General features: G+C 46.2%; 1 protein-coding gene and 1 long non-coding RNA gene across 2 annotated transcripts in view; one reads left to right on the top strand and one right to left on the bottom strand.

Moving 5' to 3' along the window:
• Positions 1 to 13,464, bottom strand: part of PDE6C (phosphodiesterase 6C) — a 59,263-nt gene extending 45,799 nt beyond the window's left edge. Inside the window, exons 1-4 of the mRNA XM_027771498.1 lie at positions 10,981 to 13,464; positions 2,776 to 2,928; positions 2,580 to 2,669; positions 1,510 to 1,650 (exon numbers count right to left, since the gene is read on the bottom strand). Of these exons, the coding sequence (XP_027627299.1) occupies positions 1,510 to 1,650; positions 2,580 to 2,669; positions 2,776 to 2,928; positions 10,981 to 11,460 (864 nt within the window). The 5' untranslated portion in view covers positions 11,461 to 13,464. The remainder of the gene's footprint in view (positions 1 to 1,509; positions 1,651 to 2,579; positions 2,670 to 2,775; positions 2,929 to 10,980) is intronic.
• LOC106734788 (uncharacterized) lies at positions 1,489 to 10,989 on the top strand. The gene is made up of 3 exons (XR_001370345.2): positions 1,489 to 1,560; positions 8,603 to 8,726; positions 10,851 to 10,989. It is a non-coding gene; the product is annotated as an uncharacterized LOC106734788 (long non-coding RNA).
• Positions 13,465 to 25,478: the final 12,014 nt, after the last annotated feature.

Here is a 25,478-nt window from a genome sequence, read left to right as displayed (position 1 = left end):
GTCTCTCTGTCTCTGTCTGTCTGGCGAGCACACGCGCCCTATGAAAAGAACCTCTTAAAAAAAAGATACACAGCCCAGTCATGGTGGTGTGTGCTGCTAAGATGCTGCATTACACAGGCTGGGCCACAGGAGAGGCCCAGGCCTGATTCCCAGTGCTATCTAAAGATACCGACTATGGCAGCAAGTGCATGTAATCCCAGTGCCTTGGAAGTCTGAGGCAGGAAAGTTCAAGGCTAGACTGAGTGAACTGAGTAACAAAGCAAAATCGTATCTTACAAAAAAACAAACAAACAAACAAACAAAAAAAAAAACAAAAACCCCAGAAAACAAAAACGAAACCCACAAATGGCAAGTAAGCATATAAAAAGATGTTCTGTGTCGTATAACATTAGGAAAATGCAGACTGAAACAACAACATACTTAAATGGGGCTAAAACCCAAAATATTGACATCACCAGCTGATGCTGAGGGTGTAAAATGTTAAGAACTCACATTTGCTGGTGTATATGCAAAATGGTACAGTCACTTTGGAAGATAGTCTGACAGTTTCTTATAAAGATAAACATAGCCTTACTATGAGACCCAGCAATCGCCCTCTTTGGTATTTACCCAAATGGGTTGAAAACGGATGTACACACAAAAACTGTCACACACTCTTTTTTTAGCCTTATTCATAATTGCCAAAAATTAGAAGAGAACAAGATATCCTTCAACGGATGAATGAGTAAACAAACTGCCACAAAGAAATATTATCCAGTGATTTTAAAAAAGCTAGTGAGCCACGAAAAGACATGGAAGAAACTTAAATGCACATGGCTAAGTGAAAAAAGCTGATCAGAAAAAGCTATAGACCATATGATTCCAACTCTATATGACAGTCTGGAAAAGGTAGGACTATAGAGGCAGAAAAAAAAAGTGGTGTAGGGGTTTTGAGAGGGAGGGGAGTTTTAGATAGAGCACAAAGGATTATAGAACACAAAATCTATTCTCTGTGATACTGTAATAGCAGATACGTGACATTATGCATTTGCCAAGACCCATAGAACCCATGTGACACAAAGGATGAATACAAATATAAACTATGAATTTTACTTAATAATGTATCAATATTAGTTTATCGACTCAAACAATTATACGACGTTAATAAAAGACATTAATAATAGGGAAACCAAGGTAGGGGTTGGGGGAGGGCAAGAGGAAAGAGGACATAAATGGGAACACTGTACTTTCTCCTGAGTTTTTATGTGCATCTAAAAATTCTCTAGAAAATTCATTAATTAATTTTAAGAAGAAAAGACTGGCTACAGACATGTATAGCTTCAAAGAAAGAAAAGTCAAGATTCAAGCCTATATCTTTTTTGCTCTAACATGTGCACTTTTACCTCTGTTCTTGTGATCTATCTCCACAATTATATATATAGTATAGGCATTTCCTAAGGATCATGTTTCATGCGGTATATATTTTATAGGTGATTATAGAAGAAATAAAGCATATGGAACAGTGAGGACCTTCTCCTTGGTCATGTCCAGCAGTCCGATGGAGTATCGCTCACAGTTCAGGTATGTTCTAACTGTGTAGAGTGCTTTGTGAAATTGTCGCTCCACATCTGTGAGCTCTTCAAATACTTTATTGGCTGACCACATAAGGATCTGAAAGTTGACAAAAAACAAACAAATGAACAACAACAACAGTTACAACAAAATACACAATTGAAAGTTAGAGCATCAGCCTAAAGAAAGCTTGAGATGCATCATATAAAATGAATCTGTATCACTAGACAATGCAGTTCTGGTTTTGAACATGTCTACATACAAAGAACTACTCAGACTCTCTAAGCACATGATGGATAGGCTTTTGCAAGGCTGTGGGTTTATGAAGAGGGAGAAGTCATGGTTGGTTCCCACATCCAAATGCTTTAGTTCCAAAGAACAAGTGCCCTAAAAACAGATGAAGAGATAATCCCTGGGCAGAGGATCCAGTATGGTGGCCCACTGGCTATTGCTGGCCCTTGTGGAGAGAAAGCCATGAATCTGCATCCATGTATCCTGAAATAGTCAAGGTTAACTTTACCTGGATAGTCTAACTGGGAAGAAACCTTGGAAATCTTCCATCCCAACCCCCACCCACACACTGTACTAACAAGGAAACTGAGGTCCAGAGACTGGTCCAGACTCACAGATCCTGGATACCAACATTGTTCTTTATTCCTTTGCCCCAAGGAAGCAATGGGCTTCAGAAGAGTGCTCTCAAATGAATAGTTTTATTATGATCCTCTAACTGCTAAGAGCCTACGTGGAGCTAATGATCAAGTGAAATAGGTGCATTCTCATAGGTCAAGAAATAAGGTCATCCAGGATGTAGACTGAAGAGAGTCAACCAGCTGGACACACAGATGGAGGGTTATGGGTGGGGGGAGGGTGAGAAGGAGATCATGAGAGGACACCTGGGACTGAAGTTTGGGGATCTGTTCCATGTGGCTAAAACCCCCATGAGGGATAGGAGCAAGAGTCTGGGCTTGTTGCCTTTGGGTCCCTTTTCAGAACAGGTCATCTTGGAGAGAGTGTCACCTTCCTTTTACCTGGCTTCTTCGGGATTCAATATTGTACAGGTAGTTGGTATGATGAATCTTTAGGATGACAGAGACAAAGTTGATGTATTTGGTAAAGACCTACGGAGGGCAGAGAAGAACAAATTATGGTTGTGACACCTTTCCTTTGGTTACACAATAAATAAATTTGCTGAACCTCTGACCGGATGCCCAGGGTTAGCATTACCTCTTCATCCTGTTTGGAAAATTCAGTTGCATTTACTTTGTTAAGTGCCATAGCCACAGCAAGAACCTCCTTGCCCATCACGATCGGGGTTGCCAGCAGGTTCTTAGTGACATACCCGGTTTGTTTGTCCATGAAGTCAGAAAAATGGCTGTTCTGAAAAAAAATATTCACACATTGGCCAAAGTGACACAGAGACATGGGATGGTAGGTCTAGGGATGGTGACAGATCATTCAGTCTAGCCAAGATTGTACCAACAGATAACCAGGGCCCCCTCGCAGTGGTCCCAATGAACACTCCCACACTACCCACCATTCTGTGACTGCATGGGATAGAGTCACAGCTGTGTGTTTCCAAAGAGTATTTCCTGTCTGAGCTGTGGCCTCTCTGAGGTAGGCTGAGGTGGGTCCAGGAGAAAAGAGGTGACATCACTACCAAGTATGAAAGTGGGGTGCTAAGAGGAAGGGAGGGGGCAGTACATGGTTACAATGGTCAGAGGGTGCGTGAGAAAGGAGGGCAGAGCTGGGCTCACAGCATAGTTCACAGAAGTCTGCGCTGGATTGCAAAAGTACAATGTGCACTTGAAACCATACATAATCGCGTACATACAGAGTTAGCCCATATGTAATAGCATAAAAGAAAGTGAAGAATTCCTGCAAATTCCTGCCAGTCTCACCCACTTAAGAAAATCAGCAGTAACTACTTGGTATGTCTTCTTCTATGTCTTTCTCTATGATTGGACAAAGACTTTTCTATTTTCTTTATAAAAATTTTATCTTTACTGAGGCTGCCAGGTTGGGTGGTGGTTAAGGCACTGGACTCCCACATAGCTGACTGCAGTCTGAGATCTGGACTGGGCAGTTTGCATATCACTTTTCCTCTCTCTCTCTCTCTCTGCTTCTCTCTGGTCAAATTAAAAATGATAACAATGTACAAAATTAGTTTTTAAAAGAAATGTTCTTTTTGTTAATTGTATCTGGTACTTACTTTTATCACTTTGCAGTGTCTTATGGGCTTCCCTCCAGACTAATGGAAATGGATGGAAACTCAGCTCTTAGAATTTAGAATAGCACTCCATTCTTTGTGACCTGCTCAACCAGCCTCTCCTGATTCAGTCTGCTCATCGTTTTCCCCACTACAAACAATTCCACACTAATCATCATTGCTGTTACCTTTATGTGTGGATTCTCCAAGGTTAAAGTCCTTTTCTCTGGACCAATGGTACACGTCGTTTTCAGCTACATAGAGGGCTGTTAGGAAAGGCTGAAATTCTTCCACTGACCCTGCGTGACAGGACCACTTTCTTTGCCATCGTCAGACCCCATAATTTTTTAATGTTCCACCGATGTTCTACCAATCTCATTCATTCATATTTTTTCCCCTTTGGGAAAAAAGAAAGTAGATCTCCCCAGACACAATCCCTACATAGTAGATGCAAAGGATGATCCCAATACACTGGCTGTGGCGAGGGCGAGTGTTGAGACCAGAGAGGTGTGCAACAGGAGGGCCTAAGAAGGTTAAGGAAGCAGCTGCTCTGGGAGTTGTGGTTTTGGGGATACCTCCTCCTCAGGGTGCAGAGCCACCTTCCCCGAATCCCGACATTCTTCCCTTTGAGCCTGTGTCTTTCTCAGTTAGCACTGACCTTTAAGCCTAACTCCGAGACTTGCTGGCCAAAATTCATGTGCGTTCCTTTCACATGTCATGTTATTTTCATTTCCCCGTGTTAATGGGACTTGTAAAAGCAGCATGAACCTTGGAGGCCAAGTTCTGGTCAGTGTCCCGAAGTCCCGAAGTGAAAAATGTCCCCTGGTATATGCCTTCTAGGCCGTAAGTTCCACTGGGAATTAAGAGCCTTGGGGGAAATAGCTCAGCTCCCGTGGGAGCTGAGTCCTGAACTGTGCCTCAGTGTCCCCTGCAGCAGCAGACCGTATGAACTTCGATCTCTGAGCAGGGAGTCTGTACCCCCCAGGGAGGTTTGTTTTTGTTTTTGTTTTTTTGTTGTTTTTTTTTGTTTTTGTTTTTGTTTTTTGTTTTTTGCTATAGGGCATGTGCACTCTCCAGAAAGACAGAGAGAGACAGAGAAACAGAAATTGAGAAATCACCACCCCCCGCCCCAGGGGGATGGCCACACCGCAATCCCTTCTCCTCCATTTTCCTCTCGGGATCTTGGGCAGGCACAGGCACGCACCCAGCATGAGTTTAAGCCATCGGGTCCGGGAGTCAAACTGCCGTTGACTACATGGGAGTCCAGTGACAGCCATTAAACCAACTGCTGGTCCCAGGGATCTTAACTTTCACATGCTCCAGGTAACTCCAATGTTAAACCAAATGGGCGAATCACTTTGGTGGAAGATCCCAGGAAATGGGACCAGAGAGAATCGAATGCTGCTCCCCACCCTGGTCTCTTCTACATGACTGCACAGTGAGAATGTTCAAACCACTCACTTCTTAGCAAGAAGCTCTGTGTAAGGATGAAGAAGCTTCTAGGCTTTGGCTGGCAGCAGGCCTCAATTCCTAGCTTCGTAGTCCTGGGCATGTTATTTGCCCTTTGTGTCCTCATTTCCCAATCTGAAGTAGGGAAAATGACATCATCTACTACCCAGCATTTCCGATGGGGGGCTCGAACACCATGCTATAGATAGAGCATCTAGAAAAGTGTCTGACATCTACTAGATGCTCTACAAGTACCAGGAAGAGAACCCTGTGGCTTCCTGGATGAGAAGTAGCTCTCTTTCACAAGGTCGCTTTGCTCCTAGTCTTAAATTTGCCAGCCCATTCCAACCACCGAGTAGACAAGATGCCCTTAGCTGGCTCCCTTCCTCTGGAGGGCAGAGTCTGCTCCAGGCTCCCAAGAGCCCATTTCTTCCCTGGTCACTTAATTGTTACTTCTCTCTGCTTATTTGTTTTGTTTTGTTTTTGTTTTGTTTTTGGGTTTTGGAGAGGTTTATTTCTGAGTCTTTACTCTCAGGCCAGGATGTCCCCAGACTTCTTTCCATTCTTTCCCTTAATCCACTCTGTGGCCAGGCCAGGCCACATTCTTTTTTCCACCTTCCTTATTACCCATTACCTTCATAACTACCTTCATTTACACAGAAACCCGGGCTCCTGAGGAAAGATGGAAATAGCAGAAGCAAGTACATGGGATGAAGCCCCGCAGCCTAACTTTCCAAACACACTTCTCTCTGCAGCTTCAAAACCCTGTGTCGGTTTATTCTAGGTTCTAAACGTGAGGATAGTTCTTACGTTTAATCAGCTGCTTTGAGAAAATAGCTTGTAAGTTTCAAAAATCTATTGCTTGTGTATTACTGCATCCAAACCACCCACTGAATTACAGGGGAGGGGAGGCTTGCCAGCTTTTCATTTTCACTAGTTCTAACAGGCCTCGGTCAGATTTCTTAGAGGAAATCCTGTGTGTTTTGGACTCCCAAGCTCGCAGAAGGTCCTTTTTCAAAGAAGCCCCTGAAGGCAACTAGGGGACATTGTTTAGAGCAGCGGGAGCCTGATCCCTCCTCTGATCTGTGCTGCTAAATCCTGATTAAACACCACTAACCCCTGAGAGCAAAGGCAGAGAGGAGGAAGGAAGAGAGAAGAGGGAGGAGAGGGAGCACCCAGTTCATGACTGAACGCTTAGGCCTTCTTTTTTTTTCTTAAATATTTATTTATTTTATTTATTCATTCAATCATTTTTTAATTTGACCAGAGAGAGACAGAGTGACAGTGAGAGAGAGAGGAAGTGAGAAAGCAAGCCACCAGATTCAGGACTTGAACCCTGGTCGGCCATGTGGGAGTGTCCAGCGCCTTAACCACCACACTACCTGCTGGTTCCTGAACGCTTAGGCCTTCTCCCAAAGCTGTTTTCTAAGCCACAGTGGGAATCAGGACCACCCAGTGGGTTAGTGCACAGCTCTCTGGGTAGGTAGACAAGGAAACAACTGACTTGCAGAGGTTTAATTTGACCAGAGAGAGACAGAGTGACAGTGAGAGAGAGAGGAAGTGAGAAAGCAAGCCACCAGATTCAGGACTTGAACCCTGGTCGGCCATGTGGGAGTGTCCAGCGCCTTAACCACCACACTACCTGCTGGTTCCTGAACGCTTAGGCCTTCTCCCAAAGCTGTTTTCTAAGCCACAGTGGGAATCAGGACCACCCAGTGGGTTAGTGCACAGCTCTCTGGGTAGGTAGACAAGGAAACAACTGACTTGCAGAGGCTAGCTTTCTGTTTCCTGTTTAAAAAGTCTTCCATCTCTGAACCTGTTTTAAAACAGGCGATCATCCGTGACCCGGTTTTGGTCATCCACACCCAGCCCCCCAACCTTTGCAATACCTCGCCCGTCTAATCGTAGCGATCAGTTATTGAGTACCTACTTGAGCCAGGTGCTCTGTGTACATTCAGTGTGTACCCTCGGTCACAAATTCTCAGCCCTGGATCCGCACCCGACCCGTCTGATGCCAAAGCACTCCCTCCCGGGTGACCTTGCTGTTACTGCCTTTGTGGACCCCGAGCTCAGGGGTATCCTGCTCCATATCTTCGTCTAGGGGCAAGACATCTTTCCCTTGAGTGCCCGCACTGCTAACCAGAGCAAAGCCATGGGTCACGGGCAGTGCAATAGAAAAAGGGGACCTGGAAGACCTAGCTTACTGTCCCGGCCTGCCACATCCCGCCTTCCCCATTTGAGTGAATTCTTACTATATAGGATGGATATAAAAATATAGCCTCCATAACCCTTGCACAGAGCCTTGTCGGAATCGAGACAAATAATGAGAAAATGCTTTGAAAGGTGGAGAATTCATTAGGAATTTCATTTACAGCATCAGTCTCCACCTCCTCTCTCGCTGCAAACTTTCCTGCAGTGGCTAAAGCGTGGTGAGACTGCAGGGGTGTGGGGTGGGTGGGGTGCAGTGGACGAGCACCAGGAAGCCTTGGTTACATCCCAGCCCTTCTCACTTACCGACACGTGCCAGGACTCTGGGGAGATCCAACCTCCTTGACCTCCACTTCCTGTCTGACGTAGGACAGAGTTGGGATAAAGACTCCCTAAGCCCTTTCTATCTTGATTACTCACAGTCGACTTGAAATTCGCTTTATCCTCCTGGATCTTTCACCTAACAGTGGTTTCCAACACCAGATGCAAATTAGAATCGCCTGCAGAGCTTTTTTAAAATACTGATGTGTATTCAGGACCAGTAGTTGGCGTAATGTCTATGTCGCTGGACTCCCATGTAGTTGACCGCAGTTTGAGTCCCAGACCTGATGGCTTAAACTCATGCCGGGTGTGTGTATATGTGAGCTAAGATTCCTGAGAGGAGAATGGAGGAGAAGGGATTGTGGTGTGGCCATCCTCCCTGGGAGGTGATTTCTCGCTTTCTGTCTTTCTGTCTCTCTCTGTCTTTCTGGTGAGCACATGCACCCTACCTCTCAAAAAACAAAAATAAAAAACAAACAAAAATCTAATATGTATTCCCAGACTCTTGAGAGCCTTATAAATCAGTATTTTTTTTAAAAAATCTAACAATTTGGTGATTTTTTTCTTTTCCTTAAAGAGACAGGGTCTCATTATGTCACCCAAGCTGACCTTGAACTCTCAATCTTCTAGCCCCAGCAATGCTCCTGCCTCAGTCTCCTGAGTAGCTGGACTATGGAGGCGCACTGTTGTGCTCAGCTACAATTTGATTTTAATGTGCAGCCAGAGTTGAAAAGCACCACTCTAGGGAAAAGATGGTGAGAAGCCGGGGAATTGGAGAGGAAATGAGGCTGTGACTGCCCCTCGGAGCTCAGGAGGGCCTTGAGCTGGGTGCTTCCAGCGTCAACACAGTGTTCTCTTCCCACCCAGAGAAGCCAGGAGTCCCCAGGCGAAGGGAGAAGAGGATCCCACTTGCCCCTCGCGAGCTGCCCTGTCCTCGCAGTGATGCCAGCATGAACAGCAACAGACCAAAGTCAGCTCATCTTTCCCACAGGTCCGACCTACATCTCCTCCTCGGCATGGAGCACTGCGCTCAGGGTACTACAGCAGAAGGTTCTTACCCATCACTATTTTTTTTTTTTTTTGCCATAGGGCACATGCTGTGGCCAGAGAGAGACAGAGAGAGGGAAAGTGAGAAATCGCCCCCTGGGAGGATGGTCATACTATTATCTCTTTTCCTCCATTCTCCTCCAGGACTTTGGGCATGCACACACACACGCCCAGCATAATTTTCAAGCTGCTGGGATCAGAACTCGAACCATGGTAAACCATGTGGAAATCTAGCACTTTAACCACCATGCCACCTGCTGGCTCCAACTCATCTCTTTTTTTAAAAAAAAAAATGTATTTTGGGGGAAAAAGTGATTGCATGTTACTTCTATAGTGTGACATCCTAGTAAATTAGAGATGGACTCCATCGGAGACTGTCGAGAAGCATATTCCCACGAGAAAACCTCAGGGTGTGGGGACATAGCCTTTGCTTTAAGAGCACGCACCTGAAGGAGCTGTGGTGGGCCTCCAAAGTGAACTGAAACTAGCTTGAACTCACCCAAGGGAGAAATCAGGAAAGACAAGGGCTCCACGCAACCCTTGCACCTGAGGGGTATCCTCCAGTTGTTTGCCGATTGTGGCTAATATTTGACAACTTCTGGGACCCTCCTGTAATCAGCTTCAGGAGGCATTTAGGGGATTATCCTCCTGCCTCTCCAGCTGCCTGTAACCGCGGCTAGCAACAGACCCTCCCACGGACGGCATTTCAGGGGCTGCTCCCACTGGGCTCCAGCCCATCCTGATCCACTCTCCCTTTGGTTAACAGTAATCATAGTAAGGAGATGCCTGCGTAGAGGAAGGGCTGGAGGGAGACCTCCATCCCCGTGATTATTGCCGAGTGAAGGGATTATGGGTAATCAGCATTGCCTCCTTGTGTATTTGTATTTTATTAATATAAGTTTTCTACAATGAGGATATATCGCAATGATAAGGGGCACAACAATGCCTTGTGTTCATGCAGTGGGTGTTGGTCTTTGGGAGTGTCCCAAGGTCCTATGTGATGGAATATACCCTCACTAGATCTGTGTTGTGGAGGTGTTGAGGTGGTCAGTTGCACTTAGCCATCACGCTAGATCTGTGTTGTGGAGGTGTTGGGGTGGTCATTTACACTTAGCCAGCACTACATTCACGTTTATAATGAGCCACATTGGAACATCTGAACTCTCAAATGGTAGCCTTGGTTTTTTTCTCTTTGTGCGTTTGGCCTATAGGTGAAGAATCAATTTATGAGCTGATCTGTCCCAAAGAACTGTATGTTTCCACAGGGCTGTGACTGAGGGTCGTCGGGAGCAGTTAACATGTCTTGGCATCTGGGCATGTTAGCTGGTCTCCCCATGAGGTGACTTGCTTAGTTGTTTCCCAGGGTATTGGAGGAGTGGGTGTGGAATACACCAGGCCCAGGTGGAATGACCTGATAAAATGTCAACATATGCCCAGGTACAGGCACACAGTGCTGTTCTGCTGTGTGAGTGCCACATGCTGCCCCCAGGTTCAGATCCTGGGTGAGCCTGAAACACGTGGGACGTGTGTGTGTGCTTAAGCTCCTCACCAGCAGGAGGCTGGGAGAAAGGATCATGGTGTGACAGGACTCTGCGGAGGGTCTTGTCTCTCTTTCTCTCAATAAATACAACTAAATTTTATTAAAAAAAAAAAAATAAGTCAGATCACCTGTGGCCTGGTGGTTAACTGAGCTCGATCTCACATGGCCGAATGCACAGTTTGAGTCCTGAACCCAGCAGCTTGAGAAACACGCCAGGCACATGTGCACGTGTGTCCAAACTCCTGAAAGGAGGGCGAGAAGTAGTAGAAGAGACTGCAGTGTGACCATTACCCAAGGATGCCTTCTCTCTCTACTTCTCTTTCTCTCCGCCCCCTCCACCAGGAAGTGCACAGGCCCTCTAGCAAAATTTAAAAATAAATGTTACATGGGACAGGCTTATGCTATGTATACGTGTGTGTGTGTGTGTGTGTGTGTGTGTGTGTGTGTGTGTGTATGGAATTAAGTTTATTGGGAACTGAAGTTTAACTTGTTACCTTATATTTTTATTTGCTAAATCTGACACCGTAGGCCCGGATGCTTCTCTTCCCCTGCATTCCCCAGGGCACAGCCAACCAGTGCACAAGGATGGTGCCATCTCTCTTTCCTATTCATTCCTCCCTGACCCCACCGACTGTCCTGCCGACACCGGGCCACCCACCTTTGTCACATCTGGGACGTTCAGGGGTTTCTTCGTGTGAGCAGCCCAGCCCACTATCCCGATGTCCAGTGGAAACACGACTTCTTTGTCAGGGACCACCAGGTTGTTCTCGAACTTGGAAGTGGGGGTGATGTCCAGCAGCTTGGAGGCCACCTCGGGAATGCCGTTGCGAGCCCGGTACAGGAACAGGCTGCAGCGGTCGGCCTGCAGCAGCTGGGCCAGCCTCTGCAGGGCCTTGTGCGCGGCCATCTCGGCGCTGCTGGCCTCCTCCTGCAGGCTGAGCAACAGCTCCAGGCACATGGCCGACTCCTCCACCTGCGTCAGCTCAGAGAAGGACATGCTGGCCTGGACTGGCACCCGGCTGTTCTTGAAGATTTCTCCCAGCGTCTCCACCCGCAGCTTCTTGTCAAAGTACTGCTTGGCGAACTGAGGGTTCTCCTCCAGGTATTTCTCCACGGCATCTTGGTTGATCTCACCCATGGCGGGACCTGCGTTGCTGCTGCTGCTGCTGCTTAGAAAGAAAGCCCCTCAGAGTGCCACCCAAGGCAGAGTGACAAGACGGAAATTCATCCTGCTCAGAACTTCTCAGGGAGCCCTAAGTGGTACCACCTAGGACCCCCAGAGGTCAAGCAAAGTAGTTGCTTAGCAGAGCTTTCAAACTGCCTGTAACTCTTGGGATGTGACAGAAGGTTCTGGCTTAGGGTGGGACTCAGGAAGCAGAGGATTAAAGAGTTCCTCAGGACACTAAATCCCTGAGCATTCTTAGCTCCTAAGTCCTCAGAGAATCCCCAGAGCATCTGAGATCAGCCAGGCAAATGGCAAGTCGAAGTGTCTATTATAGAAACATAACTGAACATCGGGCCCTCTCTGTGGCGAGGAAGACTCCCTGGCGTGCTATTTCTACCCCATCAGCATCAGCTGGCAATATGAATGGCTCTCTCATGATCACTAGATGAAGAGAAGCTAGTTAGATCTCAGAAGTGCTTCTTTGCCATTTCTTTGATTATATAACAACTTTAATTAATGACCATTTGGGGGAGATGGAAAGGTTAGTTTAGCATCAACAGAACATAAAATTGAACATTCAATTTTCTTTTTTTAAAGAGTCCTCTGATCACCCAGATTGCTTGATCTACTCGTTCTATTACACTCTCATCTCCCAACCCCCCATACTTTAGGAAGCTTGACCTCGGAAGTGTTTTAAGTGAAAAAGCCTTGTACTTATTGCCAGACAGGCGAGCAAAACGTTTGTGTATGTGCCAAGCCTAATCAAGCCATAGACTGAACAATGACCTTTGGCAGGAGACCTGACTACAAAAGGCAACCCACGTAGTTGCTCACTAGGTTTCCCTGCTAAGCGTATTTGTTTGGATCTTGTTTTCAATTGCAACAGCCAGACATCCAGGATTTTTGGTCCGACATACAGTCTATTAAATCTATGGGACAGGAGTTGTCTTGTCCGTTGCTAGGAGCCTTCATGTCTCAGGGCTACTGACATGGAAAGAATACTTACCACTACTTAGCTTTGTTTAATGTTCAGTTTATTAAGTCTTGACATCTATTAAGCACATTTCCCCAAATATTTAAACATGATTATGCAACAGTAAGTCATGCTACACATCAGGAACGAATCGCCTTAAATATTTAAATACTGATTTTGAACTGAGTCAAGGTCATTTAACTATTTTAATAAAGCTACAAACCCAATACAACAAATTCTCTTAAATGAAAAATGCACACAATATGTTATAGTAATTAGAAAAATTATCATTGCACCCACACTTAAGTTTGCTTCAAAAATAGCCATGTAGGAGCATGCCAGGGTGCAGCGAGAATGCAGCTGCACCTGCGTCAGAAAGGTCCCATGTTTGCATCCGGGGATCTCCCTGAGCACACGGGGCACATGTGTGTCCAGAATCCAAGCCAGCTGAGATTGGGGATGGATCATGATGGGAAGACCCTGTTGAGGCTTCTCTCTGCCCTCTTGCTCATGAAATTAACAAACTTAACAATATCCATCCTATGGGTCTCCTTGAATTCTCTAATCTTAAAGTTTTACACCTAACTAGAGTGATACACATCTTATTCATTGCAAAAGAAAAAACAATCTGTTGATGTTGCAGGTTCTAGGTCATGAGTTAAGAGGTTCTTGGTGGAACATGACTTCCCCAGGGAATAGAACTGAAACTGACATTCGCTTAGCCTCTTGCTACGGATGAGGTTCGCCTGGGACGTCATGGCCAAGTGTACCCATTTCCTCACACCTCCCTAGGCCAGGCGTAGTCCCAGCAGGGTCCTCTTTGGGTGACTCTTTGTTTCACCACCTCCTCTTAGTGTCTTATTATAAGTAAGATAGCACAGAGGGAGAAAAAGTTGAGTCAGCCAGTCACTTTTCCTATCAGAGCATCATCATCTTCCAATAAAATGTTGGGTGCCCTTTTTTAAAAATTATTTGTTATTTAATTTTATTCACTGTCATTATTATTTTTTTTGAAGTTGACCAGAGAGAGACAGAGAGTAAAGGAAAGTAAGAAAGCAAGCTTCCAAGTCCAGGACTCAAACTGTGGTCAGCCATGTGGGAATCCAGCCACCTTAACCACCATGCCACCTGCCGGCCCTTTGGGCACTCTTCTAGCTGGTTATTTTATCTGACTATGGTAGAGTAGAAACTGCACTGAAGGTATGTGATATCCTCAACTCCCTGGTTCCATCCTTGCCTCTTTAAACAGTAAGAAAAAAATGCATATCTGTTTTCCATATTCAGATTCCTACTCAATAGGAAACAATACAATATGAAATAGGAAAAGCAAAATATCTTAATGTTCTCTTACTTATAAAAATAAAAATTGGGACCAGCAGTTAGCATAAGGGCTATGTCACTGGACTCCCAGGTAGTCGACCGCGGTTCGCGTCCCGGACCCGGTGGCTTAAAACTCACACCGGACACATGTGCATGCATGCCCAAGATCCCGAGAGGAGAATGGAGGAGAAGGAGTTGCGGTGTGGCCAGCCCCCCCAGGGGGAGATTTCTCGCTTTCTGTCTCTCTGTCTCTCTCTCTGTCTGGCAAGCACACGCACCCTATGGCAATAAATAAATAAATAAATAAATAAATAAATAAATAAATAAATAAATAAATAAATAAATAAATAAATAAATAAATAAATAAATAATTAATTAATTAAAATACAAAAATAAAAATTAGTTTGGAAAGGAAATGTTCTTTTATAGTCAGTAGTCTTCTGTTTTCATTTCTACTTGCAGTTGTATTTATTTGCTCATTCTTTCAGCATGTCTGTTGATTGCCTGTTATAAGCAAGGCATGGTGACAGCTACTGACTTCATGGCCCCTCATAAGATTCATCTTTCCTCCCAGTTGTGTAGAAAGATTACGCTTCTCTGTCCTTCCTCCCCTGGTAAAGTCATATGACTCATTTTGGCCAATAGGCCATTGGCAGTAATGTCACCTCTGCCTCCACCTCCAAATAGGCACAATTGCCAGTGTGAGTACTTCCGGCTCTCTCTGTCCCCTCTGCCACGGTCATTTCAGACCGTGAAATGGGCTTCCTGAGTTGCAGGGTGTCATAGGACAGCTCTGCTGATCTGACATGGACATGCAGCATGAGTGAGCTGTCTTGTTTTCAGTCTCCAAAATGTGATTTGTTTGTTATGGCAGCATAATTGAGTTGGTTCTGTGGTTATATATCTACTGCAGGGGATGCAGGGGATGATAAGGCTTGGTCTCTGGTTTATGAGCCCTTGTGCGGTAGTAAGGGAGGTAAGACTGGTACATAAAAAGCCATGAGACGTAGAAGAGAATATGATAAATGCCAGAAGTGAGGTGCGGCCACATGGCTATGAGAGTGCATACAAGGGGTCATATCTCAGTGTGAGGGGGTGGGGTGGGAGTCCAGAGTATTCCAGATGGTGGTAACAGCAGAAACAGCCACATGGCATGCAGTGTAACAGAGAGGGACCAGCAGGACATGAATCTGGAAAGGTAGGTAAGGCCCAGATTTAGGGGCCTAAAAGGCCGGACTGAGGATTGTTCATTTTAGAAAGTTTTGGAGAAAGAAATACTGGACATTGGTATACAGATTGAGAAGCTATGTTACATCTAGCTCATTATCAAACATTCTAAAATGTGTATAGGCTTTGACCTACAGTTTGCTTTTACGAATTTATCCTATAGAATTAATTAAAAATGTATGTGATTAATGGAGTTACAAGAGTGCTTATCACAAGAACGGTTATAAAAGTAAAAGGTTAAAAATAAAAGCCAGCAGGTGGCATGGAGGTTAAGGTGCTGGATTCCACATGGCCAACCACACAGTTTAAGTCCCAGACTTGGTGGCTTGAAAATCAGGCTGGGCGTGTATGTGTGTGCATGCCCAAAATCCCAAAAGGAGACTATAGGAGAAGGGAGTACAGTATGGCCATCCCCGTGGGGGTTGATTTCTCACCCTCCTTTTCTCCCACTCTCTCTATCTCTCTCTTTGGTGAGTGCATGAACACTATAACAAAAGCTAAAGAAAAAGAAAAAAAGAAAGAAATATCCTAAATATTCAACTTCAGGAGGTTTCATAAGTAAATGGAACTATAGCCATGGAGTAGAAGACTATACAACAATAACACTAGAGTCTATTTATAGATATGGACACATGTTTATGATATGAAGTTAATAATAAAACAGTACTGCAGTATAATTCCATTAATGGTGCATGCACACATACACACACACACACACACACACACACACACACACACACACACACACAGGCATGTACACAAAAATGTTATCCATAATTACTTCCAAGTAGTGGGATTCAAGACTCTGATTTTTTGCCTACCTTATTTTTCTAAAATACATAAACATGTGTTATTTATGTAAGGAAGACATTCATTCATAAAGGTGTATAGACTATTAGTGTCAACAGGTGAGGTTGCATGGAATCGAAAAAGGGACAAATGTGAGACATGATCCAGGCAGGAGTTGACAGGGCTAGCCAACTGATAATTTAAAAAAATCAAACGATAAAGAGGGGATTCCCTGGTGACCTCCTTGATGATGCTATGGACCAAATGTTTGCATCCTCCCAAAATTTGTCTGTTGAAATCTTAACCTTCAATGTGATGGTATTAGGAGTAGGGCCTTTGGGAGGTGATTAGATCAGGAGGGTGGAATCTTTATGAATGGATTTATGCCCTAATAAAAGGGATCCAGGAAGCTCTCTAGGTCCCTTTCCACCAGGTGAGGATCCATTACGAAGATGGCACTCTGTGATCTGGAAGAGGAAGCAGGCCTCACCAGGACCCAACCATGCTGACATCCTGACCTTGGACTTCCAGCATCCAGAACTGTGAGAAATAAGTTTCTGTTGTTCATAAGCCACCCATTCTGCAGTACTTTGTTAGAGCTGCCTGAACTAAGATAAACTGCATTTTATCCAGCAGAGATTTTTAAATGGGAAATGTTAGAAGTCTGCCATTGGCACACACAAATACTCTTCTTTCTCGCCTCTCCTTGACTGACTTACACTATTTTCACTACTCTTCCTCCTTTTTTTTTAATTGCCAGAGGCACATGTGCTCATCAGAGAGTGAGAAAAAGAGAAAGAGAAAGTACTTCTCACTAAGGCATGGTCACATAGCAATCCTTTGTCCTCCATTTCTCTATCTTATCAGGACTTTGACAAGCACATGTATGTGCTTGGGTTTTTATTTTTTTTAAGAATAATTTATTTAATTTTATTTCTTATACTTATTTTAAATTTTGCTATAGGAAACACACGTGCGCACACACACACACACAGAAAGAGAGAGAGAGAAAGAGAGAGGAAGAGAGGAAGGGAGGGAGGGAAAGTGAGAAAGCAAGCCACCAGGTCGGAACTCTAGCCATAGTCGGTCTGTAGGAGTCCAGCACCTTAAACACCATGCCACCTGCTGGACTTTGATGTGTTTTAAAGCCACCAGGACCAGGATTCAAACTGAGGTCAGCTATGTAGGATCTAATTCCCTACATACAGAGTTTAGTCACTGTGCTGTAAGTTTGGCCCTTTCCAGAGTTTCTGACTGGTGCTAGCAAGATCTTTGTTTCTCTCATTGGCTGTTCACTCCTAGGAACTGAAAAAATAAAGCCTAAAAATGTCACATTTAAAAATAAAAAATGATTGGGACCAATAGGTGGCATGGTGGTTAATATGCTACACTCTGACATGGCTGACTATGGTTTGAATCCTGGTCCTGGTGCTTTAAAAAATAATGCCAGGTGTGTGTGTGTGTGAGTGCCCAAAACCCCAGGAGGTGGATGGAGAAGGGGATAGCCATCCCCAGTGTGGGTGACTTCTCACTCCCCCGCCACCTGTGAGCTCATGCTCCCTACGGCAAAAGCCTATTAAAACATGAAAATAATTCAATAAATAAATAATGCCCCAAAAGACTGCTAAGAAACCATTTTTAACATTACAAAATAATAGTTAACTTGGTGAGGTGTCACTGTTTAATTTTTATGTGGCATTTGTAGTTCATTTAAGGTACAGATTTTTTTTTTTTGAGGAAAAAGTCAAATCTTAAATAGTACAGACACTGACAATCAAGTTCATTTAAATAAAACATCCCTGAAATGATAATTCCATTTCTATAGTTTTTATTTTTCAAGAAATACAAGCCATATGGTAGTGATAACTATTTTTTAAAAAGCGATAGTAGGGACCAGCAGATGGCGAAATGGTTATGTCGCTGGACTCCCCTGTCATCAACCGCGGTTCAAGTTTCCAACCAGGTGGCTTAAAACTCACGCCAGGCATGAGTGCATGCATGCCCAAGATCCTGAGAGGGGAATAGAAAAGGAATTGTGGTGTGTCCATCCCCGGGGGGGTGATTTCTCGCTTTCAGTCTCTGTTTCTCTGTTTCTGTCTGTCCGGTGAGCATGCATACCCTATAGCAAAAATCTCTCTCTCCAAAGAAAAACGTGATAGTAAAAATAAGCAACATCCATACTACATGTTCTCCGTCAGGTACTCTCCTAAGACCATTTCATGTATTATTTCACCTAATTGTCCACAATAATCTTTTGCAGTAGGTACTATCTGTATTTTACAGGTGAGAAATGGAAACACATAGAAATTAAGTAACTTGCCCAAGGTCACACAACTAGTAAGTGAAAGTAACCTACCCTAAAACTACCAGTTTGGATATGATTCCCTTAAAAATACACCTATGAGGTAAACGAGACATCCTCCTAGCTGCCACAGGAAAATACAAAAACTTAAGGAATTTAAAATCTAGACTAATATCAGAAAGTGTTAATTACTGCTACAAGAGTTGAACAAAAATCCCAGGCAATCTTTCCAAAAAAACCTACACGTATGCTAAAGAACTGCTTAACTTCCTTAAACTTTCCGTTTAGCAAGTTGATATTTGTCAGCGGTGTTCTATATAAGTGAACACATGTAATATTTAATTCCATCATTGCTAAAGTTTTCCGCTGCAGTTACTATTTCTACAGGAAGGCATGTTTATGTAATACCCAAGAATTATGCACATGGGGCTGAAACCCAAAAGAAACAGCAGTACCCTGGGTTAACCGAGTCCACGTCAGATCATTACAGTGAAGCCACTCTGGGCCAGTTCCCTGTTCCCACCATTGGCCCCACCAAAGGCACCCTCCATTGGCAGGGAATTCAGACACACGCCCGCAGCCACGCACCCCTGCATCCTGCACATCTGCTCTCACGAGAGCTCTCAGCCTGCACTGAATTGATGGGTGTGACCATGTGTCTCAGGGACAGTCAGCGGGAGGAACCCACGTTAGTTTCAACTAAATTGATGAGACTAGCTGATGGCTTTGCAGTCACTGAGAAAGAAAATCTTAACAAAAAAATTAATTTGACTCTTCGTACCTGAAAACATTGACCGACTACCTAACCTTTTCATTTTTCCACCAATGACTCTGCTTCTTTTAAAGGTGGTCGGGTGTTACATGCTGTCTGATTTCCTTGTTTTTCATTTTTCTTGTCCTCTCTGTCAGGATATGGATGTAGATGTCACTTTGTGCAAAATGAAGTTGGTTGGAAATACTTAATTTTTATGAGGGTGAAAACAATACATATCTTCCATTAGCTCTTCTTTCAACGATGAGGAAACATCTTATTTTTTAGGACTTAGGGGTATATTTGCTACTGTTAGTGTGAGGTAATAATCACTTCGGTTGCAGGCGAGCCCCCAGATCTCAGTAGCGTGATCCAATGGAAGTCTACATCTGACTCTGTGTGAATCAGACAGGGGACCCAGCTGCTGGCACTCTGCCCACAGATGAGGGGAGAGTGAGCATGGGCAATCGGACGGGCAGCTCTCATGAGCCCAGTGTGGGAGTGGCCCATAGCACACCCCACTGACCGTAATCTAAGCCTGTAGCCTCACAGATCTTCGGGAAGTGGGTGAGCAGGGGAGTCAGGGAGTCAGTTATAGGCTGGCAGAGGTAGCCCCTCACTCTACACCATGGGAAGGAAGGGCATGTTTTATGGTGAGGGGCAGATGGTGGTGCAGATGAAATTTGAAGCTCAGCCAGGTTGAATCACATGGGAATGCTCCAGGTTCATACTCAAGAGACCTCCCTGAGCGTGTCAAGCCTGTGTGTGCCCACAGTCCTGGGCTGGCCAAAGCTGGGGATGGATCATGGCGTGAAGACTCTAGTTGGGGGAGTTATCTTTCTGATTCTATTTTGCTCACGGGAGGAAAAATACACGAACTTAGAAAAGTTGTTTGGGTTTGTTTCTGTAAAAGGACAAGTAGCCATCTCTGCTACAAGTGCTAAATCCGGGATATTACGGATCAGAAAGAGTGCCCTCAGGCTAGCCCATGGCATGGTGGTTAAGGTGACTGGATCCCACACGGCTACCTACACGATTCAAGTCCCAGACCTGGCAACTTGAGAAACGTGCTGGGCATGTGAGTGTGTGCACCCCAAATCCCTGAAGGAGAAGTGGAGAGGGAATTGTGGTGTGATCATTCCCTGGGTGGTGGTGGGGGGGCAGTGCCTTCTCACTCTCCTCCCCCTCTCTGTCTGTGCCCTCTGACAACATTAAAAAAAGGGGGGAGGGAAGGCCTCTGACCAGCACTTCTGTTGTTTGTTTGTGAGTCTGTTTTTAATGGGGTGCAGGATGTCTGTTCTAATCTTCCCAGGCACATTTAAGGTGCTTTGGCCTTTTCTCAGAGGTGCTCTTCCTGCCAGCAGCCTCTTCGGGTCCACTGTTGAGTGGCTCCTCCTTGGAAGAGACTGTCCTCTTTGTCTTGGGGACACTCCTGCTGCTGCCTCTTCGGGATCACTGTTTCCTCCTTGGGTGAAGATGGCTTCCCCTTGGGAAGACTAGTGCTTGCCTGCCATGTCAAGGTCACTCCTACCACCTCCCTGTGGAATTGGGTCTTCCATTCCATTCTCCCCCTGGTTTCTCAGGGTCTCCTTGCTCTCCTCGGAGCACTGCCGCGGCTTTCCCGAAGACACCAGGCCAAGCCACAGCCCTGGTTTCTCTTCCTTTCAAACGTGCCTCCAGCGTCCTCCTGAACTCAGAGCCACCGCCTCTGCTGAGCCAGTGCTTGCCTCCCGGCATCCGGGTTCTCTAGTGGAATCTCTCCAGGCTCACGGAAGGAGAGCTGCTCCTTGACTTGGTCTCGAAGCTTCTCCCCTGAGACACGTGTGAGCACCTCAGGGTAGAATCGATTTGTGGCGATCCTACGTTTGTTTGCGGTGTCGGAAGCAGCAGCCCGTGTTCCCGGCAGTGGCTGGGCCAGGGAAGGGGGAGTGGAGAATGAGCCTGTCTTCAGGGCCCTGTCTCAACCCCGGGGATCTGCACTGTGCATGCTGGGGGTTGTCAAGGCTGCTGGCATGAGCATGAGAGCTGTACCCCAGGTTCCACGATGAGGGGTGACAGGCCAGGGCAGCTTGGTGGGCTCCAGCCATGGCGACACTGACGGAGACACCACAAAACTGAAGATGCTCTTGATGTGAAGCAGGTGGATGGCAGACATGCCCATGCCCACGGAGGACTGCCAGTCATGGTCCCCTTCATGGTCAGCTCCTCCCACTTTTCCCACCTTTCCTCACACAGTGCCCTTCAGTTGCCAATGATGGGGCAGCGTGCAGAACACGGTGTTGCTACTGGTGATCTTCACCAGCTCCAGAAGGGAGGCCGTGCTGCTCCCTGACATGCAGGGAAGGTGCTGATGTCTTCATCAGGTGGGTCCAGGCCGGTGGACAAGATGACCATACTGTGCCCCTGTTCACACTAAACAACTCTGGGAACCAGCAGATGGTGTAGTGGTTATGCTGCTGGACTCCCACATAGCCGACTGCAGTTCGTGTCCCAGACCCAGCAGCTTAAAACTCAGGCTGGGTGAGTGTGCGTGTGTGCCCAAGATCCTGGGGCGAATAGAGTAGATGGGACAGTGGAGCGGCCATCCCCCCTGGGGGTGATTTCTTGTTTTCTGTCTTTCTGGCAAGTGCAGGGCCCTATAGCAAAAACAAAAACCAACAACCCAATAAGTGCAGGGTCCTATAGCAAAAACAAAAACCAACAACCCAAAAACCCACTTAACTCTGTCAGAGGATGGCTGTGTCCCAGCCCCACTAGGTTTCGTGAGCTGACATGGGCTGGACTCTTCACCAGATCGGAGAAGTGTGGACAGCCTCCTCGTGGATCTCAGCCATCACGCCTCCAGGCGGGCCATTGGACCCTAGCTCCTCCAGAGCAGCAGCACCAATCTCGGGGTCACTCACCCCCAGGAATACCTTCGTTCTGGACGGCAGGAGGGTCTCCAAGAGCAGGCAGAATTTACAAACGATGCCTTCTGGCACCACACTGGCATGTTCCAAAGCAACCTGGGGAGAGGCAAAGAAACTGAAGAGCACACGACCAACGAGGCCGTGGACCGTGCCCAGGAGCACACCTCCACCTGCGGCAGCAGCCTGCTCCCCACCACCTTCAGCACCAGCAGCGTGTGGCTGACCCCGTGGTCCCGCAGCATGTGCAGCAGCACCGGGAACAGGAGCCAGGGCATGAGCATCAGCGCCGCCTGTGTTCACCAGGTCCAGATCCCAAGGGAGAGCCTGACCCAGGTCCAGGCTCCGGCCAAACCCAGGCCCAATGACCTTCATCCCACCCATCACACCTCACCATCCAGGTCTTCTTAAATAAATGTGCTATAGGGAGCAGCAGATGGTACAATGGTTGCATCGCTGGACTCTCACATGGCCAACAGCAGTTCAAGTCCTGGACCCGGCGGCTTGAAACACACTAGGCATGTATATTTGTGTGCCCAAAATCCTGAGAGGAGAATGGAGGAGAAGGTGTTGAGGCATGCCCATCCCCCCGGGAGGTGACTTCTCGCTTTCTATCTCTGTTTCTCTGTCTCTCCTGCGAGTGCACGTACCCTATAGCAAAAATCTAAAAAAAAATTTTAAAATAAATGTCTTACACAGATTACATAAAGTGATTTCAGTAAATGAAATGAAATGAACATCTACTGATTGCGCACCTATGTGAGTGTCTTGACGTACCCTGTGGAACAGTGGGAGGAGGGGCAGAGTCCCGGATGAATGGAACATGGTCTGTCTCTCCCTGGAAGCCTAGTAAGGAAACAAACTTTTCCATACCATATAAGCAATCCATAAGACATGATCTTGCTTATAGAAATAAACATTTTTTAAAAGTTTGTCAAAAAATATTTGTTTTATTTTCTGAGTCAACATTTTCACCATAAAAATTTGAAAAATATGAAAAGGTACAAAGAAGAAAATCTTTAAATGTCTCTAATATTATATCACAATGAGATAATCTCTGTTAACATTTTTTCTTTTGGCATTATATATTTAATTATATATATATTGATGTGTGCGTATTTATATATACACACATACATGCTCACACACATATATCAATTATATACATATATATAAATGCATATTTGAAATTTTGCAAGGATGAATTTCGAAGTACTAACATTAAAAACATCAGTTGACCTGAATTCGGCTATTTGTAATCATGAAGAAATCTTAGCGAGAACGCCAAAATAAACTGTTTTCTTTGCTGATATCCAGAACATCAAGGTTCATGATTTATCATTAAGGGGGTGGGGGGGTGGAGGGAAGAGGAATGGTCACACTAACCTTTCAACACCTAACAGACAATTGAAAACATCTTGTTATCAAAACAAAAACCGTAAAAATGCACTGAAACCCGCTAGGTGTATCAGACTTGGTGTGTGCGCAAAGACCACCAGGCTGTGTCTGGGAGAAATCCGTGAAAGAACCAGGGATCCTAAGAGAACTTTTCTGGCAGTACAAACCGTCTAGAAGCACGTGGGTCAGGCCGGGAGCTCTCCATCATTGGAGAAGGTGGAGCAGAAATTTGGGGCCAGCATGTAGTGTGGCAGTTAAGGTTAAGGGTGCTGGACTCTCACATGGCCAACCGCGGTTTGAGTCCTGGGACCTGGTGACTTGCTTTCTCACTTTCTCTCTTTCTCTATCCCTCTCTGGTCAAATTAAAATAAATAAATAAATGGATAAACAAGTTTTACAAAATTATTTTAAAATAAACAAACTGGAAGACCTCTCCTTGAGAATGTTAACGAGGAGATTCAAGCAATGGGTGGAAGACGGAGAGGTCCCCTGAAGTCCCTTCCCACCCAGTCAACACATATATGTCCAAACTCATGGTTCCTGCAGGAGGGGTCTAGAGCAGACCTTACATGAATTGCTTAGACTAGTACATTCTTCGATAAAACCGGCCCAACCAGAAGGCATCCTAGTTGGCTTGTTGGCCAGAAACAGGCCTTCCTACCCGCAAGGGAAGAAAGGAGTTAAATGCATCGTCCTTGATACTCTAGAGAGATCTGGGACTCAGATGGGTGGAGGAGTGGAGGGGACATGGAGAGGGCCCAGGCCCAGACCCAGTTTCGAGCTGAACCCAGGCCCAGATGATGGCTCAGCTCACGTATGACCACTACCCCTCCTCACCACCCAAGTCCTCTAAATAAATGCCTTATGAAGAGTACATAAAGTGATAATGTAAAAGAAATTAACTCAGCAGCTAACAAGTGAGCACCTACTATGTGCAATCTCCATACATCCTGTGGGTGGCTGTCGGAAGGTTACAGGATTAGAAAGTAGCCCCCAAGCCCGATGTGAAAGACAGGTCTGAGGTCCAATCGCCTTGATACTCCGGCAGCCAGCTTGCTCTTCTCCCCTCCTTCTTACGTCAGGTCTGTCTTCAGCAAAATGGTCAAAACTCACCTAACTTCTTGGCAGCCTGGGCCATGGAGACACACAGACATTGTGTGGAAGGGACCTGAAGAAAAGATCCTTCTTTGCCATGCCACTCGCTCTCATCCAGCCAAAAGCTGCCTTTTGACTCTTTGATCACGTTAGAGGAACTTCTTAACTGAACAGAAAGAGAAAAAAAAAATATTGTCAGTAAACGGGGCCATTGTGTAGGCAAAACACCTGCCCCAGTCACGGCATTTTGACTTAATTGACCAATGACGCTATGGAAGGTTGCCGCTTCCCTCCTTTGTCCAGTCCTCCGCCAACTCATCTTAGCTGTTTTGAAAACAAAATAACATTTTAGTATGCTTTTAGAAGGAAACTGCATCGTGAACAATTGGTAGGTGTTTCAGAGTGGTTTCTGGAAAGTGCCCCGGGGTCAGCGGCGACCCCCGAGCCCGCTAAACTATTTCCTGGCCTGACCAGTTTGCTTTTCTGGAGAATATTTAACAGGGGTGTTTTAGTGCTTCTAAAGATGTTGAAACTAAAGAACAAATATTGACCCACAGGGCACCACAACGCTCTCGAAAGAGGGTAAAATACATCCTTTATAAAATGAAAAAGACTTGGCCAAAATATGCCAAAACCCCACCACCCCTGGCTCTCAGAGGGCGGAGGGCCAATCTGGCCGCCTGGCCTGGGCACCAAGCACGGGCGGCATCGCAGGTCCCCGGTCGCGCTGTGAGGCCACTGCCTTCTGCCAGCCCGCCCTGAGCCTCCAGCCAGAGCAACTGGCCGGGGGACCACCCCAGGCCGCAGCTGGCGGCCGCTGGCACAAGTGCTAGGTAACTGGGCCAAGACCTGGCCAGGCGGTTGGTGGCCGCTGGACAGTTTGGCCACGCCGAGGCCACCCCGCACGGCAGCTCCACCTAGCCGGGGCGGCGCTGGAGGTGAGGCTGGTCCAAAGGGACCCTCCTGCCTGCGCGGCGGTGAGTCAGGGCGCGTGATGCAAGTGCTGGCCCGGCCGGCCCGGCGCCACCCCCTCGGTCTTTCACCCCGCGCGGTTACGAAAGCGCGACCCCCTCCCCCCGGAGCTATAAAGCGGCGGGCGGCCGGGCGGCGCGCTCGCCTCCCTCGCTCCTCTCGCCTCCTCGCTCCACGCGCCCCCGACGCGCCACCAGGCTTGCGCGCGTGTCCCCTGGTGAGCCGCGCCCGGGCGCTCCTCGCGGGGCGGCGGGGCGG

Source organism: Tupaia chinensis, unplaced genomic scaffold (assembly GCF_000334495.1).
Source record: "Tupaia chinensis unplaced genomic scaffold, TupChi_1.0 Scaffold000217_1, whole genome shotgun sequence".
Taxonomy (NCBI): Eukaryota; Metazoa; Chordata; class Mammalia; order Scandentia; family Tupaiidae; genus Tupaia; species Tupaia belangeri.
The sequence above is the reverse complement of the archived record's forward strand: the minus strand, read 5'-3'. Positions and strand labels throughout refer to the sequence as shown.